Source organism: Geotrypetes seraphini, chromosome 5 (genome assembly GCF_902459505.1).
Source record: "Geotrypetes seraphini chromosome 5, aGeoSer1.1, whole genome shotgun sequence".
NCBI lineage: Eukaryota > Metazoa > Chordata > Amphibia > Gymnophiona > Dermophiidae > Geotrypetes > Geotrypetes seraphini.
Window position 1 is genome coordinate 70,810,045 of NC_047088.1, and position 20,840 is coordinate 70,830,884.

At 41.1% G+C, this 20,840-nt stretch overlaps 1 protein-coding gene across 2 annotated transcripts in view; it reads right to left on the reverse strand.

The window, feature by feature from the left end:
- Window positions 1-5,106: 5,106 nt before the first annotated feature.
- Window positions 5,107-20,840, reverse strand: part of SASH3 (SAM and SH3 domain containing 3) — an 86,164-nt gene continuing 70,430 nt past the window's right edge. For both annotated transcript variants that reach the window (XM_033944363.1, XM_033944362.1), the window contains 3 exons: window positions 12,738-12,944; window positions 10,571-10,721; window positions 5,107-6,790 (listed from right to left, as the gene is read on the reverse strand). In XM_033944363.1, the coding sequence (XP_033800254.1) occupies window positions 6,597-6,790; window positions 10,571-10,721; window positions 12,738-12,944 (552 nt within the window). In that variant the 3' untranslated portion in view covers window positions 5,107-6,596. The remainder of the gene's footprint in view (window positions 6,791-10,570; window positions 10,722-12,737; window positions 12,945-20,840) is intronic.

Sequence of the window (20,840 nt, forward strand, 5' to 3'; positions counted from 1 at the left end):
TTCAGCAGCCAAAGGGAAACTTTTTTGTGCGGCTGCTGTAATTACTTTTCCTGCTCCCTAGCGGTGGCGGAGATAACTTCTGGGACAAGCACAGATTGGAGGGGGCCGAGTCACGCTTCTTCGTAACTAGGGCTTATTTCCAGGGTAGGTCATAATTTCAGGGAAACACGGTATTATTAATTATTTTTATAGTGCTACCAGACATGCGCAGTGCTATATAGAGTCACAAAGAAGACAGTCCCTCCAGCTCAAAAAAAGCTTACAATATAAACAAACGAGACAGACAAACAGGATGACATGGATACAGTTAAGGCAGGGGTCTCAAAGTCCCTTCGTGAGGGCCCCAATCCAGTCGGGTTTTCAGGATTTCCCCAATGAATATGCATGAGATCTATGTGCATGCACTGCATTCAATTCATATTCATTGGGGAAATCCTGAAAACCCGACTGGATTGCGGCCCTCAATGAGGGGTTTTGAGATCCCTGAGTTAAGGGAACCTTTGTTGCCAAACCATTTTTTGTCACCGTTTAAAAATGTTTAGTGTGTACTTCTATAAAGGGTGCCAAAAGTTAAGTAAAGCACGCAAAACACTAATTCTTCTATTTTTTAAAAAAATCTTTATTGATTTTCAAACTACAAATGCACAATAAATGATTCATGTATTTGTACATTATATAATAAGCGCAACAAACCTTACAACTATTACTGCACAAAGAAATTTCCCCCCCTCCTCCCAGTTACTAAACACATTAAATCAAAACCTTCATGAAACTATTCATACATTCCTATATCAATACTATTCCCATTCCCCCACCCCCCACAGGATGTTTATGTTTATATGTCCACAAACTGAAAAATTATTCCTCTTTGCGATATTTAGCCAATAGTTCCCAAACATCCATAAAATTCTTTAATCATCTCTGTTGTATGGCCATGCAACACTCCATTTTATATGTATAACACAGGGATTCCCACCAGAATGTGTAGTTCAACCTATCCCAGTTTTTCCAATTTCTTAAAATAAGCTGCATGGCAACCCCTGTCATTACTAATAGAAGCTTGTTATTTCTCATTGATAATTGGCTTTTAGCTCTCATAAGAGTACTAAATAAAATAGTATCATAAGATAAAGCCAACAAATTCTTCTAACAGTATATGGGCGCTCAGATTCCATGTTAAAATACTAGCTCTTATAAACTAACATTTTGTCAGTTACACATGGAATCCTTAAATGTACTGCATCCCCAATAGCCTAAATTTTGACACAGATATAGTACTGAAACTGTTCTGATCATACTTAGTGAGTTACATTCTCGTTTAGAAAAAAGTGATGTAGCTCTTCTTGTATCATTAGATTTGTCTGCATTCAACCTGGTAAATTAGAACATAAGCGTTGCCATATTGGGACATACCAAAAGATCTTCAAGCCCAGTATCCTGTTTCCAACAGTGGCCAACCCCGGTCACAAGTACCTGGCAAGACCGCAAAGAGTAAAACAGATTTTATGCTGTTTATCCTAAGAATAAACAGTGGATTCCCCCCAAGCCATCTTAATAATGGCTTGTGGACATGTAGGAAGAGAGATGCTAGGGCGTGGGGGGAGGGTAGGAAAGGAGATAGAGATGCCAGACCAGAAAAATGGAGAGGGGGGTGAAGCTGAGATGAATCATGTACAAAGGAGAGTAGGGGGACAAGATAGACAGTTTATTGAAGGGAAATAGAAAGAGGGAAGATGCCTTATGGAAAAGGAGAGGGCGGACACTGGATGGAGAGGGCAGACAGTGGATGGAAGTAAGAGAATGATGAGGAAAGCAGAAACCAGACGATAAAGGTAGAAAAAAAATTTCTGATTGATTGATTTATTTTTGCTTTAGGCTAAAGTATTATTGTAGCTGTGTTGATAATCATTTATTAATAGAAATAAGGTGATACTGTTTATTGGACTAATTTTAATACATTTTTTACTAAGGCAGAGACCATAACTCCTTTCCTCAGGTCAGGACAGGGATACTGTAACAGCAGTATAGTTTACTGACTTGAAGAAAGAGGTTTTAACCTCTCAAAGCTAATTGAGAAATATATTAGTCCAATAAAAGGGCGGGCACTAAATTTTCTTCCCGCCATGCCCCATGCCTCCTACCCAAATGCAAAATATAAATTGGTGGGCTTCCCAAAGCCCTGCCAGCTGAAGATCTCTTCCTCTAAGTAGAAGGGGGGATGTTGCCAGAGGTGATTGGAGGTTGCATAGAAGAAAAACTACACTGGCACTGGTATGGTAATCTTTGTTGTTTGTTTTGAATTTTAAAATAAAAGAAATAAAGTGGAAATAAAGAAGTAAATAAATGGGGGTGGGGCAGGGGATGTGGAAGGGGGTGGGGCATGCGGGTGGGATGGGACAAGGGACCCAGTGGATGTGTGTGCCTAGGGGCCTTTGATGAATTAATCCTGCCCTAGTAACCACCCAATCAACATCCAAGCTTGGAGATGGATCATTACATTACATTAGTGATTTCTATTCCGCCATTACCTTGCGGTTCAAGGTGGATTACATCCAAACTAAAACAAAATTACATTCAAAATCTGAAGGAATAGAATAAGCGATGACATAGAATTTTTAAGGTAATATATATTGGGTAAAGAGTTACCAAAGGGAAGTGGAGGTCTTTAGGAGATAATAATAGGGTGAAATTATGGGTTTTAGATAACATTTGGTAGATAAAAGAGTATTAGAGAGATCTAAGGGTAAATAGAGTGTTGGATATTGGGTTGGGATTGGTTGTGCTGGATAGGTTTTATGCGTTTTTTGAAGAGTATGGTTTTAATGTCTCTCCTGTAGACTTTGTAGTCTGTAGTCGAAGATAACAGTGGTGATTTGTCTGCCCATTTTAGCTGCTTTGGAGGCTATTAGGTTATCCAAAAGAAAACCATATATTGTGTGTCCACTGGAATAGTACCATGCAAAATGTCTTCCAAGAGTGACAGTACCAAAGTCCAGTACAATTGTGCCTTGGGACAGGCCTATCAAATGAGCAGAAAAGAGCCTGACTGACCATAGTTCTGCCAGCAATGGTCAAAGCCAGGCACAAAAAGCTTATGGAGCCACTCTGGACTTTAATGCAACTGATCGAGCATCTTGTATCCATTAAATTTGTTGTAATAGACACCTTTAATAAATTGCAATAAACACTTTCTTGCTGCTTAGTAGTTAAAGATTATCTCCCTCAACACCTGCTCCCACTTTTGTTCAGATGGTCAGTTTGCAAAACTATTATGACTTTATACAAATAGGATATGAGCCCTTGACTTACCCCCATCTGAAACATTTTTACTATGGTAAAGTTTCCTCCTCTCCATTGTAGAAGCAATGTGATTGTCATTAAGGACCTGATTCTATATATCATGCCAAAAATCAGCGCTGACTAGAACAGCACTTAAAGTGATTCTACAAGGTGTGCATACCCCTTATAGAATCGTGCATAACTTTTAGGCACACCCATTTAAACCAGCAAAAACCAGGCCTAAATGCCTGTGCCTAAGTTGTAGGTGAATTAAGCATATTCTATAACAATGTGCATAACTTTTAAGAATGCTCACGATTCGCCCATGCTTTTTTTCAAATTTGCTCACTAGAATTGGTGCATTCTTTTTATAGAATTGAGCTTTCCAAGTTGTGTATAATTTTTAATTAGTGTTAATTATGAAGTGTTAATTGCTAATTATTGGCACCAATTAGACCAATTAAGTTGTGCACACAAACTGGCTTTATATATCAATTTGTGTGCAAAGTTTAAGGCACCATGGGTTAGATCAGACATAGGCAACTACGGTCCTCGAGGACTGGAGTTGCCCATGTCTGGGCTAGATGCACTAAAGTCAGCGATTGTCGCTAAACCTATTTTCACAGCCTTAGTGACGACCGCTGTTACTGATTCGATGCACAAAACGGCCCACTATGTGTTTTTCCCTCAATTGCCCATTTTTGGATCCACCCATGCAAATTGGCTATTTTCCATGGGGTTTTAGCTAAGTGATTGATGCACTATCGGTAACTGTGTTACTGGCAGATCTGCCTGGGGTGTTTGTTTTTTTTTTCCCAGTAGCACAGATATTTTGTGTGTGTTACACATGCAAAATATCTGTCCCATAAAAAAATAAAAAAAGTCCCCCACCATCAATTTCGGCCCTCCCCAATGACCCCTGCCAAATGCGGCATCCCTGAGCCATTCCTCACCCAAACAAATGACGGGAAGGATACCCAATTCCTCCTGCCATGCAGAATGCCCCCACGCCAGGCACCTGTTTGTTGGAAATTTTTTATTTTTTCTATTTTTAATTTTGTAAATCACATTGGATTTGGATACTGCGATTATATCAAATATTTTAAATAAACTTGAAACCCTGGAGCCACTGAACCTCCCAAAAAAATGGCAGGAGGGATGCCCACTCTGTCCTGTCACTGGATACACCCTCACCCACCTTCCTGTACCTTTTTAAAATGGAAGCAGGAAGCCTGCCTGTCTAAATGCCTTCCCCGTGTATCATGTGATGCATGGGGAGGGGCCAAAGGCCCTGATTGGTTCAGATGCCTAAGGCCCCTCCCAAGGGGTGGGGCCATAGGCATCTGAGTCAGTCAGACTTTAGGCACCTCACTCTGTATCCAGGATACTGGAGGAGAATGAGCCTAAGGCCATTATTGACTTGACCAATTAGCTTGACCAATCAGGGCTTTAGGCTCCTCCCTCAGTATCTTGGATAAAGAGGGAGGTGCCTAAGGCCTGACTGACTCAGATGCCTATGGCCCTACCCCTTGGGAGGAGCCTTAGCCTCTGAACCAATCAAGGCCTTTGGACCTTCCCTGTGCATCACATGATGCACCGGGAATGCATTTAGACTGGCGGGCCTGCAGCAGGAGCCTGAGAGTGGGCTTCCTGCTTCATTTTATAAAAGGTACGGGGGAGGTTTGGGGGGTGGGGGGCAGAAGGTGTCAGGAGGGAGTGGGCATCCCTCCTGCCAGGGTAGGATTCAAAAGAAATACTTGTAACCTTGGACAAAGTCCAAATAAAGAAACGACTGCAAATTAAACAAAATAGTTTATTTAGGTCTGCAATGTACCTGTACAAACAGGTAAAAACAGTTTATTAGTATGTGCTATGTACATGCTTAAAGATTCAGATACTATCTTCTATGAATGGCTTCTTGACTATTTCTACAGTACCAACCTGGAGTTTAATTCCTGCTGCTAAAAATACAATTTCTTAAGTCAAGCCTAATCAGTTTCAGTCCTTGAGGTCCACAAACAAGCCAGGTTTTCAGAATAGCCACAATGAATAATCATGAGAGAAATTTGCATACCAAGGAGGCAGTGCATGCAAATTTCTCTCATGCATCTTCAGTGTGGATGTCCTGAAAACCTGGTTTGCCTGTGGCTATCGAGTACCAGAACTGAGTAGCCCTTTCTTTAAGTGATCATATTTGTGGCAGCAGGAATTAATCTAAGGTAATTACCTAGGCTGATTTCATAACTGTCCTGTATGGAAGCAGAGGGCAGATGATTCAGTATCCAAAAAGAAATCTCTGAAATTTGTATAATAACCTCCCTTCTACTTGCTGGGCTATTGTTGCATGCTTTCTTACCCCTTCTGGTCATGCAGGCTGGCACAGTAAATGATCTGATGCCCATAGGAATTGAATGGGCGTTGGAGTACTCAGTTGTGCGGCTTTGTAAAAGGGGGCCTTAATGCCCTGCCTTGGTTTCTTTCTTTTAAAGAAACCTGCTTCTCTTTCTGCACTTGCTCATATTTTCATCCTTGGGCAATTTCTTGGAGTTTTGGTGAGGGTTGTGGACATGATGGAATTTTCTTGCTTTCCATATTTTGGAGTTGGGTGCATACGTTTAATTTAAATCAAGTTTTATACACCCAAACATTCCATTCTTGAATCAAAAAGCCTAAGTCCCTAACAAAAATGTTAAATAAAACGGGGGACAGAGTTGATCCTTGTCACATTTCACCTTTCTCCATTAACATCCACCTTTATAGCTGTAATCATTTAAGAGTTTACCTTCTGGGCCTAACCTTGCCAATTTATTCATCCGTATTGCATGATGTAATCAGTCTTCAGTGCTTATCTCAAACATGAGACTCACTAGTAACAAAAATATGTAACAACCAAGGAAAAATAGTATGTGGATGCCTTAAACACAGTTGTAAGAGAAAATTTCTGTACAAGAAATTATGATTGAGTTTCTGGGAAGAATCACTCATAGATCCAACCTAGTGCCCTTCCTCCCCCCTTGAAGAAATGGTACAGCCTTAAGGACAAAAGGCCTTTCCTGTGGCATAACACACATTTTAAAGGAAGAGTTTGAATATCTAACTGGAATCAGTCCAGGCCACTATAGTGATCCTGTATCACTGATCCAAGCTTAATGCAAGTGATTATCAATGCTGCAAAGGCAGAGAGGACTTCTTCAGTAGGTTAGGGTCCACGGTGGTCTCCAAATTTCCCTTCAGTTCCCCTGTAACTATAATCAGAGAACTTTGAAACAAAGGGAATCGTCTGCTTGTCAGAGGACGGTGGTGTTCCTTTATGCCTATCAGGCAGACTCTTCAAGAGATAAGCTATGAAAATGTTCCTTGGTGTTGCTCATGTCGGGGTCTTCCCGGCCATTCTCCAGGCTTTCTGAGCCCTCATAGCAGCCAGAGTCCCGGGGGATATCCGTGTTGGGATCCATCATTGAAGATTGTGGCTCAGAACTGCTGTTTCTTCCTTCTTCAGTTTCACTCCCAGCTAAAATGAGCAAACAGAGTGAAATAGGATGAGAAACAAGGTTGTCCATTTCTAAATGCAAAGATTCTTGGAGCTAGATACAATTTATGACAGCAGCAAAATGCCAAGAAAGAAATAAAGACCATCATTTTCACAGACTAATTTAACTAATAATGCAACAGATAAAGAGGTAACAACATAATGTAATAAAGGAAATAGTTGACTACCTCCTACTAATTCTAGATAACTAGAATTATCAGGATGTACTGTATATACTCCAATATAAACTGAGATTTTTGGGCTCTAAAAATGGCCCAATAATGGGGGGTGTCTCGGTTTATATTCGAGTCTTTACTCGAGTACTTCTCTAACTACTGTAGTTTAAAAAAATATCAAAATTTAAACCTAGCGAGGGTCTAGCTGTGAGGAATAGAGTTGCAGATCAGGGGCAGGCACGACATGCAGGCAGGCAGCTGATTCCTTCTGGCAGCGGCCGCAGTGGTCCTCCATGCTGTTTACCGGCCACCAGGAGGAGGGGAGAATGAGGTGTCAGCAGCGCGTCTGGATTGCAAGCAGCCCTGCCTTCGGTCCTAGTCCTGCAAAATTGGCAATAATGAAGCCAGATGCCCCGGGGGAGGGGGGCCTTCCCTTCTGCCAAATTGCTATAGGTTCTGCCAGTCTCGATCCCACCTCTATGAGCGTCAGGAGCAGTGCAAAGCATTCAGCATGTTGGCCTGCACTAAAAACTGCTATCGCTGTTCTGTTAAGGGGGGGGGGAAGGGATTTGTTAAATAACATAACCTCTAAATTGTTAATAGAGGGCTCCCTTTCTCAAACCGTGAGCCGGTGAGGTAAATGCTCTGATGCTCACTCAATTCCTATGAACATTGGAGCAATAACCTCGCTGGCTTGTGATTAAAAGATTTCCTGCGGTTGGATAAAAGCCAGCGATAGTGAGCCTAATATTATATACCTTGACAACTGGCACTTCTGTAGTATATTAATGCATTATTGCCTGTAAGCATTCATGTATTTTTCTTTCTTCTTCTTTTACATTGTTGATTGTAGTTTTCTGTGTAGGTGATGATTTATATTATTGATATAATACTATATTTCTCTTGACTCCTTTACACCTGTTTATTATTGTATGTTTCTTAAAAAAAAAAACCAACAACTTTTGAACTAAAAGAATGTAGTTGGGGACTAAAAAGGCAGGACTAATGTAGTCTTTCTAGAGAAATGGATTCACTGGGCAGTTCTGACCAGCTAAACATGTTCACTGTGCTAAACCTAAAGCTCTGCAGGTTTTGTGTGACTATCCTGCAGCCAAAGTTCTGCATTTATTAATGTCATCTTTTAAAGTCTCTATAAAAACTAAGGCCCCTATAATACCAAGAAATTTGCTCCATTAAGCAAATTTTGGGGTCCTTTTACTAAGGATTGCTAGCCGATTTAGTGCGCGCTAAATGCTAACGTGTCTATTATATTCTATGGACGCATTGGCGATTAGCGTCTGGTAATTAGCGCTTGTTAAATCGGCTAGCGCGCCTTAGTAAAAGAGGTGGTTTAAGAAAAACAGAGCTTTATGCAACCAGTGGCTTTGAGGCACCCGAAGATGGCCTTAAAATTTGTTTTTTTTTTTTTTTTTTTTAAATTATTCATTTTTTAATCTTACAAGTGTACAAATAATAAAACTTTTAAAATTAAATACATCACTTGGATTTCTTTCTAGTATAACATCAAATAAATAAATTTATTCCCTTCCCACCCACCCTTTCCTTTAGCATTCAATCAAAAATATACAAATATAAATATTCTTTACGATTGATTAAACCTATAGTAAAACTTTAATTCACCCTCCTCCCCCCATTTGCAAATATACTTTCAATAGAAAATGGTGTCAACTCATTACAGTAAGTCGTCAATGGCCCCCAGATATTTTTAAAATTATTATAATACCCTTTTTGAATAGCAATTATGCTTTCCATTTTATAAATGTGACATAACGAATTCCACCAGAAGGTATAATTTAATCTACTGCAGTTTTTCCAATTACTTGTGATATTTTGAATGGCAACCCCTGTCATAATCACTAAAAGTTTATTGTTGTTTGATGAAATCTGACTTGTTCTCATTGATGTACCGAATAGAATCGTATCATATGATAATGCTGCATGATTATTTTCTGATCAAGCACAATCAAATTCATGGGGGAACCTTCAATTTGCACAATTTTTCCAACTTTAGATTTTCCTGGACACCCTTACTGAATAATCAGGACGTAGCACTCCAGAGATCTATCTCCAGTGCTGTTCCTTAACTCAGTGGTTCTCAAACCATTCCTTGGGACACTCTCAGCCAGACAGGTTTTCAGGATAGCCACAAGGAATATGTACGACAGAGATCTGCAAACCTATCTAATATATACGCATTGTGGATAGCTTGAAAAACTGGCTGGATGAACTTCAGAAGCACTACCTTAACTAGTTACCAATTACGACAGTGTTTCTCAACTCAGTCCTGGAGTACTCCCTTGCCAGTCAGGTTTTCAGGATATCTACAATGATTATACATAAACTTGATTTGTATACATTGCCTCCATTATATGCAGATTTCTTTCATGCATATTCATTATGGATATCCTGAAAACCTGACTGGCAAGGGAGTACTTTAGGACTGAGTTGAGAAACACTGAATTACGAGACCACAAAGCGTAACCATCTGCGGCACTTCCTACCTCTTCTAATCTCAGATGGAGTCTGTGCCGGTAATTAAACTCAACAACAAAATATATCCTCAAATTTGAATATTATGTTTATTTTCACTACCGCTTCATTGCCATTTTGCACACGCTGGTGCAGGTTTTTCAGTGGTTGTGCACCTCCAACTTTTATTATTAGGTTTAGGTTTTTTTTATTTTTATATATACCGCCTACCAAGGTTATCTAAGCGGTTTTACAATCAGGTAGGTACTCAAGCATTTTCCCTATCTGTTCCGGTGGGCTCACAATCTATCTAACGTACCTGGGGCTATGGAGGACTGAGTGACTTGCCCACAAGGAGCAGCACAAGGTTTGAACCCACAACCCCAGAGTGCTGAGGCTATAGCTTCAACCACTGCGCCACAGTATTATATAGGTCTAGATTTTTTTTTTTTTTTTGCATTGGGTATAATAATATTGTTAGTAATCAGGCATCCAGCTTTGCACTGTATGTAGAGCAGTGGTTCCCAACCCTATCCTGGAGGACCAACAGCCAATCAGATTTTCAGGATAGCCCTAATGAGTATGCATGCAGCAGATTTGCATGCCTGTCACCTCCATTATATGCAATATAATATAATATAATATATTACATGCATTTTCATTAGGGCTATCCTGAAAACCTGACTGGTTGGTGGTCCTCCAGGACAGGGTTGGGAACCACTGCTGTAGAGCAGTGTTTCTCAACTCGGTCCTGGAGTACCCCCTTTCCAGTCAGGTTTTCAGGATATCCACAGTGAATTTGCATAAACTTGATTTGCATACATTGCCTCCATTATATGCAAATGTATTTCATGCATATTCATTGTGGATATCTTGAAAACCTGACTGGCAAGGGGGTACTCCAGGACCGAGTTGAGAAACACTGCGTAGAGCACAAACCAGTTAGTAATTGGCTGAGTGAACACTGATAACTGTTATGAAATGAAGTTTGGCTTTTGTGTACTAGCTGGTTTTCCAGGGTCTGATTCAGGATCTCACATGATAGGGCGGGGGGGGGGGGGGGGGAAAAGGAAAGAAAAATTGGTTTGGCTCTTACTGTCGTAATCTAGCAATAGTTCTGCTGCAGTGAGGAGCTTGGCTCGTTGCTGTGGGTCTGTGATGTTCAGCTCATTTAGATGGGTTGTAGTTAGCTCCTTGAAGTCTTCTAAGGTCTGGTACCCATTCACCAAGAAGGTAGAAGTGTGCTCCTATGAGTATCAGAGATGAAAAAGACAAGGTGACAGATGATGCCGATTGAACAAGCATTGTTTTTTCTCCATTACATCTTTGGAAGGTGCGAGTTTGCTTCTCTTAGAGATGCAAAATGTGTACTGGATCAGACTGTCTTTAATCACTCACCACTTTAAACTCCACACTCAACCGAATACTTGTTGAATGGACTAATACTTTTTAAATGGACATTCAGAATCCACCTTTTCATAATAGAACTGATGGTGTTAAGTGGTACTCTTCATCATTCCATCATTCTATTAGGATTATTAACCTTTTTAAAAAAAACTTTTTGTTATTTATTATAAATTAGAATAACTTATCTTTTATAGTTCCTTATCGGTTCCCCTTCCCGATGCGTTTCGCATTTCTTTTTCAAGGTCGGGGGAACAAAAGTTAAGAGTAAACTTTTTCCATTTCACTGCTTCCGCTCGCTATCAGGTTCCCCTGACCTTGAAAAAGAAATGCGAAACGCGTCGGGAAGGGGAACCAATAAGGAACTATAAAAGATAAAAGATAAGTTATTCTAATTTATAATAAATAACAAAAAGTTTTTAAAAAAAGGTTAATAATCCTAATAGAATGATGGAATGATGAAGAGTACCACTTAACACCATCAGTTCTATTATGAAAAGGTGGATTCTGAATGTCCATTTAAAAAGTATTAGTCCATTCAACAAGTATTCGGTTGAGTGTAGAGTTTAAAGTGGGGAAAGATTTATTTACTTGAATGGTGAGTCAGCTAAGTGTGGTTTAATCACTCACATCAGCTAGCTTGCCAGCAGTTTATTATTACCATGGTATCTTGTTAGACTGGAGGGACTTTGAGATCCTTGTGTTAGAGTCATAGGGTTACTACATGGCTCCAGAAAAAGGAGGTCGGATAGAGACATATGAGTTTTACTTCCATGAAAGCAATGGAAGTAAAACCCGGGTGTCTCAATCCATCCTCCTTTTTCTGGAGCCATATGGTAACCCTAGTAAGGCGTGATCTCAGCGCCACAAAATCTGAACATGAATGCCATTGAGCGATGAGCTCCTGCTATTCATCTGACAGCAAGCAGCCCTGTTAAAGTCCACCACCAGCATTGAACCTGGATATTCAAGGCCGGGCCATATCTGGTCACTGGCATTAAATATCTGTTTTATTTTGGGTTTTTTTTTAAGCCAGCTAGTGCATACCCGGTTAACTCAATATTCAGAGGTAACCAGCAATTCGTTAGCACATAAAGATAGGACTGCAATTTTGCAATTTTATTTATACACTAACACTGACAGGTTAGCTCTGAAAATTGGGAGCTCACTGGACTCTGCCCTCAAAATGCTCCTGACATTGGCAGTTTGCCCTTTGGCACTAACTATAACCTGTTAAATGCCACTGAAAATCACCAGTTAGTCAGTGACAAGCAAGTTTAAAAAGTTGGTGGCCATTCTCGGCTGGTTATCTTGTGCTGTGCCAGAAGGTGGCAATAATAAAGGCACATAATAAAGAGGGTTAACTCTCTTATACATTGTTTCAGTTGTTATTTCTATGAGGGGCCACTGAAAAGTTTTTAGCCTAACTAAGAAGAGACTGATGTGGAGCCATGAAACTTACAAATTATTCCATACTTTTCTTGACACTTTTTGTTTCAATGAGGCAAGTATATCTAGTAAATGGGCAACCATGCCATTGTGACATCATCGATGAAGTTGGCTCTTAGGCATTGGTGGAATGAGGCATTGTGACATCACAATACAAGGGGCAGCTGAAAAGTTCTCAGTCCAACCAAGAAGAGAATGATGTGGAGCCATGAAACTTACAAGTTATTCCACACTTTTCATGAAAAAACGTGGAATAACTTGTAAGTTTCATGGCTCCACATCATTCTCTTCTTGGTTAGACTGAGAACTTTTCAGTGGCCTCTCATATAGCATCAAATGATAATTCATTAGCTGACCTGACTGTGCAGAATACCCTGGCCAGGCACTGCCATATTGGGTTTGTGGCTCACCTGCAAGCTGATGCGCTCCAGCAGTTCCTGTAATGTCTTGGCTTTTGGTCGCTTGTTCCTGCCGTGCACCCGGGATTTCTTGGGACGTTCTGTCTCCTCAGGCAGGATTTCTACATAGATAAACTTGAATGATCCCATCTTATTGTTTAAAATTCCCGTCCATGTGCCTACCACAGGCTTCTCTATGATATCTATGACATCACCTTTCTGTTCAGTGAAAAGAAAAAAAAAATATGGTGAAAATTATGAGAAATAATTTCAAGGCCTGCTGTGGATTATTGGATCCTCTAGTTATGTACTTATGTACCGAATGACATTAAGAGCAGGATGCACAAAGCTCTGATAACCTAGTAAAAAATATTAGGTTGAGAGTGATTTTGTTTTGCTGGGCTATGCTTAGCACAAGTAGCATCCAAGTTAAATGCATGCTATTTATGCTGAGTAGCCCTGTAAAAGGGGGAGGAACTGTGCCTGGTGCCTGCGCAGAAGAACTAAGCAGTAGACACAGCTCTTCGGCGCAGACCCAGTACAGCACCCAATTGTCGGAGCTTGTGTTTATTGTTTGTTTTAACACTCCATTATGGACACCACTGTTGTGTGTCTGTTATGTGAGTATGTATCCTTCGCCTAATAGCTGTGTTCCGACTATAGGCATGGGACAGACACTCACACAACAGACACACAAACAGCTACCAGTAGCTCCAGACCTTCCAGAAATTTGACCCAGTAAGAAGTGGGCATTCCCTTCTGTGCATTACAAGGAGTGCTCATTTTAATATTAATGAGCTGCCTGTAATGCATTTGCATAGAGTTCTTGGTGGCTGCTACCGTGATTGGTAAAAGCCCCCGAGAACTCTTTTGTACAACTAGTCTCCTCTACAAGGCAAACATTTGAGCATCGGAGTCATCTTACTCCTGCTCTGTTTTTTTGGGAAGGTCCATTGAAGGGTCCATTTTAAATGTGCAAGTGTGGCTTTGTTGCTATGCACCATTCTAGCTACCAGGATCAGTCGCTGCAGGCTTCCCCTTCTTTTTTTTTTCATTTCTTTTTATTTTGAGGGGGGGGGGACTTCTTACAGTAGTTCCATGGGCCACAAGAGTACAGGCCTATAGGATCTTAGTGACCTCTTGGTCATCTTTTGTGTGTTTATTGGGGGAGGGGGAGTTGGGGTTTGGGGGGTTTTGCTGGTAGGGTGGGGTTGGGGAGCTGAGGGGGGATTGCTGCTTCTGTTTTATTGTCTATTCAACTACGTTGTATTGTTGGATGCTGGTTCTTTTGATTTTGTTATGTTCCTTGCTGTCTCTTGCTTGGTATTCTCAATAAAAAAGATTTGAACATAAATGTGCAAGTGTCTATATGGGATTTTTAAGAGTCTATATGGGATTTTTAAGAGTCTATATGGGAGTCTATATGGGATTTTCTCCCCATTGTTTCCTCTTTCTTTCAGTTCTTATCATTTTCAGTCTATAAGGAATATACATAAATTTCAACTAAGGTTTCCTGCCATTAAAGGGATTCAAACTTTAGGTAGGCTTTCACATTCTTTGCCATTCACTATGGTTAAAATTTGCAATGATCTTCCTTCAGTTATTAGAATTCACTCTTCATTGACCTGCTTTATAAAAACATATCTATTCACAAAATTTCTCACGGATAATTGTTAAAAATCCCTTGCTGACAATTTGCTGACATTTACTGATTCTCCCTTCATTATTATTCCTCATCTATGGTCTTAACATTATGTAGTTAACCGGTCTGAGTCCCTCTGGGAATGACCCGATATATAAGAATAAAGATTAGATTGGAAAATTAACAAAGAAAACACAATGCAACTCCCCCAACCATAGATTTACGAGACGTCCGGATTTACCCAGACAATTCCTCTTTTTAGAGGACTGTCCAGGCATCTGGATGGCTTTTCAAAACCCGGCACTTTGGGTTCTGAAAAGCAGTTGATCTCGAGGCTGAGTCTGGAGTGCGTCTGCGCATGCATAGATGCGACGCGGTGATGTCACATGCATGCGTGCAACATCATGTCACATCTGTGAATGCGCAGATGCACTCCAGACTCGGCCTGAAGAAATGAGGTTTGCATGGGACTGGGGTTTGGGGGACGGAACAGGGGCAGAACGGGGCAGGGCCACACATTCTCTTTTTCCAGATGCAAAATCTGGTAACCCTACCCAACCACCTGGGGTTATGCAAACACATTACATTGCCTATATTACAAATAAGTTGAGATTTCATTCAAAATTATAATTTAGCATTTTGACAATACTAATCTAAAGGATCCCAAACTTTTTTAAACATTGAGAAACTCCTTTTAATTGTGGCGGCAGCCTGAGACATGCAACATTCCACCAAACAGTATTATACTTCCACTTAGATAATGTAGAGGGTAGAGGGTGCAAATATAAGAGACACCATCAACAACTGCTATCATATCAAGCAGCCATATGGGGTAAAGACCTAGAAAAATTAATTATGCACACAAACAACTATGAAGAATTCAGGAAACACCTAAAAACTTACCTATTCTTGAAATACCTAGGTAACGAACCGGAACATCAACCCCCCTCGTAACATCACCACATACCTGAACGTGCAAACTGCTAACCCCAACCCCTATTCGCTAAATATGAACACTCTATGAACTTACGGAATATTTCTACTTCTGTGTAAACAACTTGGCACTTCCTGGCCTTGCAACACACAAACTGACGTTAACATTATTAATGTTATCAGATGTACACTGCTATATTCTCTAATTCGTTGTACGAGATATACACTGCTATACTCTTTAATTAGCTGTTCGTAAAGTTTCTCTTGATTGTATTTACAGTTTCTTTTATTGTAAACCGCCTAGAAGTCGCAAGATTGTTGGCGGTATATAAGAATAAAGTTATTATTATTATTATTATTATAATGTAGTCCATAATGCTATAGCCAAAAGTACATCAAACAATCTAGCCCTTTCTTTCTTTATTAGATGAGATAAAGTAGCCGATCTCCAAATAACCATTTTATCTCATCTGAGGTTCTGCTATCATGAGGTGTCCCTCAGGGCTCAGCCTTATCTGCAACTCTGTTCAACATCTATCTCTCTCTTTTAGGAAAATCATTGGATGAGATGAGTGTTTCTTATAGAATATATGCTGATGATGTTCAATTTTTTTGCAGGATTAAGGAATGGGGGGGGGGGGGAATGACCCTTAAGCTAAATGCATATATGGATAAGATTAATGATTGGATGTATGGTAGCGGATTTACATTGAATATTGATAAAACGGAAATAATGATTGCGAGAGATCAGAAGAAGCACCTATGGCCTCGAGAGGTTCAATTGCATGAGCACCTGATTGTGATCAGAGAGGAGATTGAGGTGTTAGTCTCGATGCAAAATTAACATTGAAATCTCAGGTGGCGAGAGTTGTTCAGCTTGCATATTTTATGATGTGAAAGTTATCTCAATTGAAGAATGTATTATCTACTTGGGATTTTAAACAATGGTTTTGTCAAAGCTTCTAATGGCATCTACTTGGGGATGTCATCTGTCTGTATGAAAGCATTGCAGATTGTTCAGAGCTGGGTATGCTACTATCTTGACGGGGACATCCCATTTGGAACACATTTCTACAATTTTAAAGAAGCTTCATTGGTTGCTGATTTGCTTCTGTTTACAATTCAAAATTCTGAAATTTGTTCACAAGGGGATTTATGCCACTTTACCTGACTATCTGCTAAAGCAGGGGTAGGGAACTCCGGTCCTCGAAAGCCATATTCCAGTCGGGTTTTCAGGATTTCCCCAATGAATATGCATTGAAAGCAGTGCATGCAAATAGATCTCATGCATATTCATTGGGGAAATCCTGAAAACCCGACTGGAATACGGCTCTCGAGGACCGGAGTTCCCTACCCCTGCACTAAAGTGTTTGATATTGTGTAGGCTGACTAGATCGAGATCAGAAAATTGTTTACTATTGGATGATAAACGGGAGGAAGTGAGATATATTAATACAATTAAGTCTTGTTTCTCTATTGCAGGCCCAGTCTTATGGAATGAAATATCAGTACCTTTACAATTTTGTAGAGATGTGTTGCAGTTTAGAAAATTGCTAAAAACACATTTCTTTGTTCAAGCTTTCTATTGATACATGAATGTTTTATTCGCTTTGTAAGATGGAATTCTTTCTTGAAAAGAATGTATGATCAAGATTTTTAATTCTGTTTTATTTTTGGTATTTTTGTTTTATATAGCTGAGAGATATGTTATGGTTTTAATATTATGCATGCTTATTGTAAGCCACTTAGGGCTCCTTTTACAAAGGTGCGCTAGCATTTTTAGTGCATGCACCAGATTAGCACATGCTATAGTGCGCGCTGACCAAAAAACTACCGCCTGCTCAAGAGGAGGCGGTAATGGCTAGTGCGCGGGGAATTTTAACGCACGCTATTCTGCGCGTTAAGGCCCTAACACACCTTTGTAAAGGAGCCTTAGGCATTAAGCAGATTATAAATATGTTAAATAAAAATAAATAGCTCAAATCAGGCCAACTTTCTAATACACTAGTAATCCGCTCCTACAGTGGAACCCAAAACTATATATGAGACAAATGCCCACAGCAGACCTAAAAGACCAGCAACTATTATAACCATTAACATTCAATTTTGTGACTTCTGAAGGGGTCCACAAAGCCCAATGGTCTACAGCAGTGATTCCCAACCCTGTCCTGGAGGAACACCAGGCCAATCGGGTTTTCAGGCTAGCCCTAATGAATATGCATGAGAGAGATTTGCATATGATGGAAGTGATAGGCATGCAAATTTGCTTCATGCATATTCATTAGGGCTAGCCTGAAAACCCGATTGGCCTGGTGTTCCTCCAGGACAGGGTTGGGAACCACTGTTCTACAGCAAGGGTAGGGAACTCCGGTCCTCGAGAGCCGTAATCCAGTCAGGTTTTCAGGATTTCCGCAATGAATATGCATGAGATCTATTTGCATGCACTGCTTTCAATGCATATTCATTGGGGAAATCGAGGACCGGAGTTCCCTATCCCTGGTCTACAGCATAGCACCAGAATACTTTACAATGGAATAAGAAAATGCAGGATGACTGGGGGGACCTGCAAAGGAAGTAGCGGTATTAGACCCACTGGGAAACAGCGATCACAACATGATCCAGTGCAGACTAGAACTGGGATCATCCAGGGTGAAAAGAACCACAACAACAGCGCTCAACTTCAGAAAAGGGAATTATGATGCAATGAGGAAAATGGTGGGGAAGAAACTCAACGGCAGCACAAGGAAGGTAGAGTCCGTAGAAAGCGCCTGGACCCTGCTCAAGCGTACGGTGCACGAAGCACAGAACCTGTACGTCCCCAGGTTCAGAAAAGAGTGCAAGAAAAATCGAATAAAGAACCCAGCATGGATAACGGCAGCTGTAAAAAAGGCGATCAGTAACAAGAAAGCATCGTTCAAAAAATGGAAACAGGATCAAACGCAGGCCAACCAAAAGGAACACAAGGAAAGCCAGAAGGAGTGCCACCGAGTGGTTAGGAGAGCAAAGAGGGAATATGAAGAGAGACTAGCGGGAGAGGCAAAAAATTTCAAATCATTCTTCAGGTACGTAAAGGGGAAGCAACCAGCGAGGGAGGAAGTGGGGCCCTTGGATGATGGGGATAGAAAGGGAGTAGTGAGGGAGGAAAAAGAAATAGCTGACAAGTTAAATGACTTCTTTACGTCGGTCTTCACGAGGGAGGACACATCCAACATTCCGGAACCAGAGGAAGTAGAAAATGGAGATCAAGATAACAAGCTGGTCAAATTAGAGGTGAGCCAGGAGGATGTCCTCAGGCAGATAGACAAGCTAAAGAGCGACAAGTCGCCAGGTCCGGATGGCATTCACCCAAGGGTGCTCAAGGAATTAAGGAATGAAATAGCAGAGACACTTCAGCAAATATGCAACCTATCCCTAAAAACTGGAGAGATCCCGGAGGACTGGAAAATAGCTAATGTCACGCCCATCTTCAAGAAGGGTTCTAGGGGCGACCCGGGAAACTATAGGCCGGTAAGCCTCACATCGGTCCCGGGAAAGATGATGGAGGCACTGATTAAGGACAGCATCTGTGACCATATCGAAAAAAATGGACAGCTAAGGTCGAGCCAGCATGGGTTCTGCAAGGGTAGGTCGTGCCTCACAAACTTGTTGTACTTCTTTGAGGGGGTAAACAACCAGGTGGACAAAGGAGAACCCATAGACATAATTTACCTAGACTTCCAGAAAGCCTTCGATAAGGTACCACATGAGCGGTTGCTCAGGAAGCTATGGAACCATGGGGTGCACGGGGAGGTCCACCGATGGATCAAAAACTGGCTGGCAGACAGGAAGCAGAGGGTTGGTGTAAAGGGCCATTACTCGGACTGGCAAGGGGTCACGAGCGGGGTTCCTCAAGGATCGGTGCTGGGACCGCTCCTGTTTAACATATTCATTGACGACCTGGAGGCGGGAACAAAATGCGAGGTCATCAAATTTGCAGATGACACCAAACTATTCAGCAAGGTTGAAACCACGGTTGACTGCGAGAATCTCCAAAGGGATCTTACGACATTGGAAGAATGGGCGAAAAAGTGGCAAATGAGCTTCAATGTAGGGAAATGCAAGGTCATGCATATAGGGAGAAGGAACCCGATGTTCACTTACAAAATGGGGGGATCAATGCTAGGGGTCAGTAATCTGGAAAGAGACTTGGGAGTGATGGTAGACACGACATTGAAGGCGTCGGCACAATGCGCCACAGCCTCGAGGAAAGCAAACCAAATGTTAGGTATCATTAAGAAGGGTATCTCGACCAGAACGAAGGAAGTCATCCTGCCACTGTACCGGGCTATGGTGCGCCCGCATCTGGAATACTGTGTACAGTACTGGTCACCGTACCTCAAAAAGGACATGGCAATGCTTGAGGGAGTCCAGAGAAGAGCAACTAAACTGATTAAGGGTATGGAAAACCTTACATACACTGACAGACTGAAGAAGCTGGGGCTGTTCTCCCTGGAAAAGCGGAGACTCAGAGGAGATATGATAGAGACCTTCAAGATCCTGAGGGGCATCGAAAAGGTTGACAAAGACAGATTTTTCAATTTGAAAGAAACCACAAGAACAAGGGGTCACTCGATGAAATTGAAGGGGGACAGGTTTAAAACAAACGCAAGGAAGTACTTTTTCACACAGAGGGTGGTGGACACATGGAACACCCTTCCGGAGGCCGTGATAAGAAATAGCACAGTACAGGGTTTCAAGGATGACCTGGATAGGTTCCTGGAAGACAAAGGGATTGAGGGGTACAGATAAGAGCAGTGGAAGGTTTAGAGATAACTGTAGAGGTAGGCAATAAAATTAGTCAGGGACCGCTGACCAGGCAATATGCCTGATGGGCCGCCGCGTGAGCGGACCGCTGGGCTGGATGGACCTCTGGTCTGCCCCGGCGGAGGCGACTACTTATGTACTTATGTACTTATTTAAGGCCACAAGCTTGGAATAAAACATTGTCCATGTCTTTTGGTTATCCAGAGTTGGAGAATCTTTTCAAAAGGTTATTTATTTAAAAATGTGTTTGAACCTTAAAAATTCTGCTAGCAAGAGGCCAATTTTAAAACAAGAGGCAAGTTAGAGGCCAATTTTAACGTCATTTTAGGTATTCTAACTGATTTTGTCCCTCCCTAATGTTATTATCTTACATGTGTTCCTTCCCCTTTTTCCCTTGTTACCATGAGTTTGTTAACTGTCGTCCTATGTCTTTAATTGTTTAAACATACTGTACATATGTCCTTCCTTTTTTTTAAAAAAAAGAATTGTACACTGCTTAGAAAGTTTGATAAGTGGTCAAATCAAATTTTAAATAAACTCGAAACTATGCAAATCAATCTCAGGCATATTCATTGTGGATATCCTGTAAACCTAACTGGCAAGGGGGTACTCCAGGACTGACCTGGGAAACACTGTATGAAGAATGCACATGCGCTGTGTATATGTACACTAGGATGCCACTAGGTCCTTCTAGTACTGCCATATATTCTTCGTGGCTGAAGTCATGCTCTGCCATG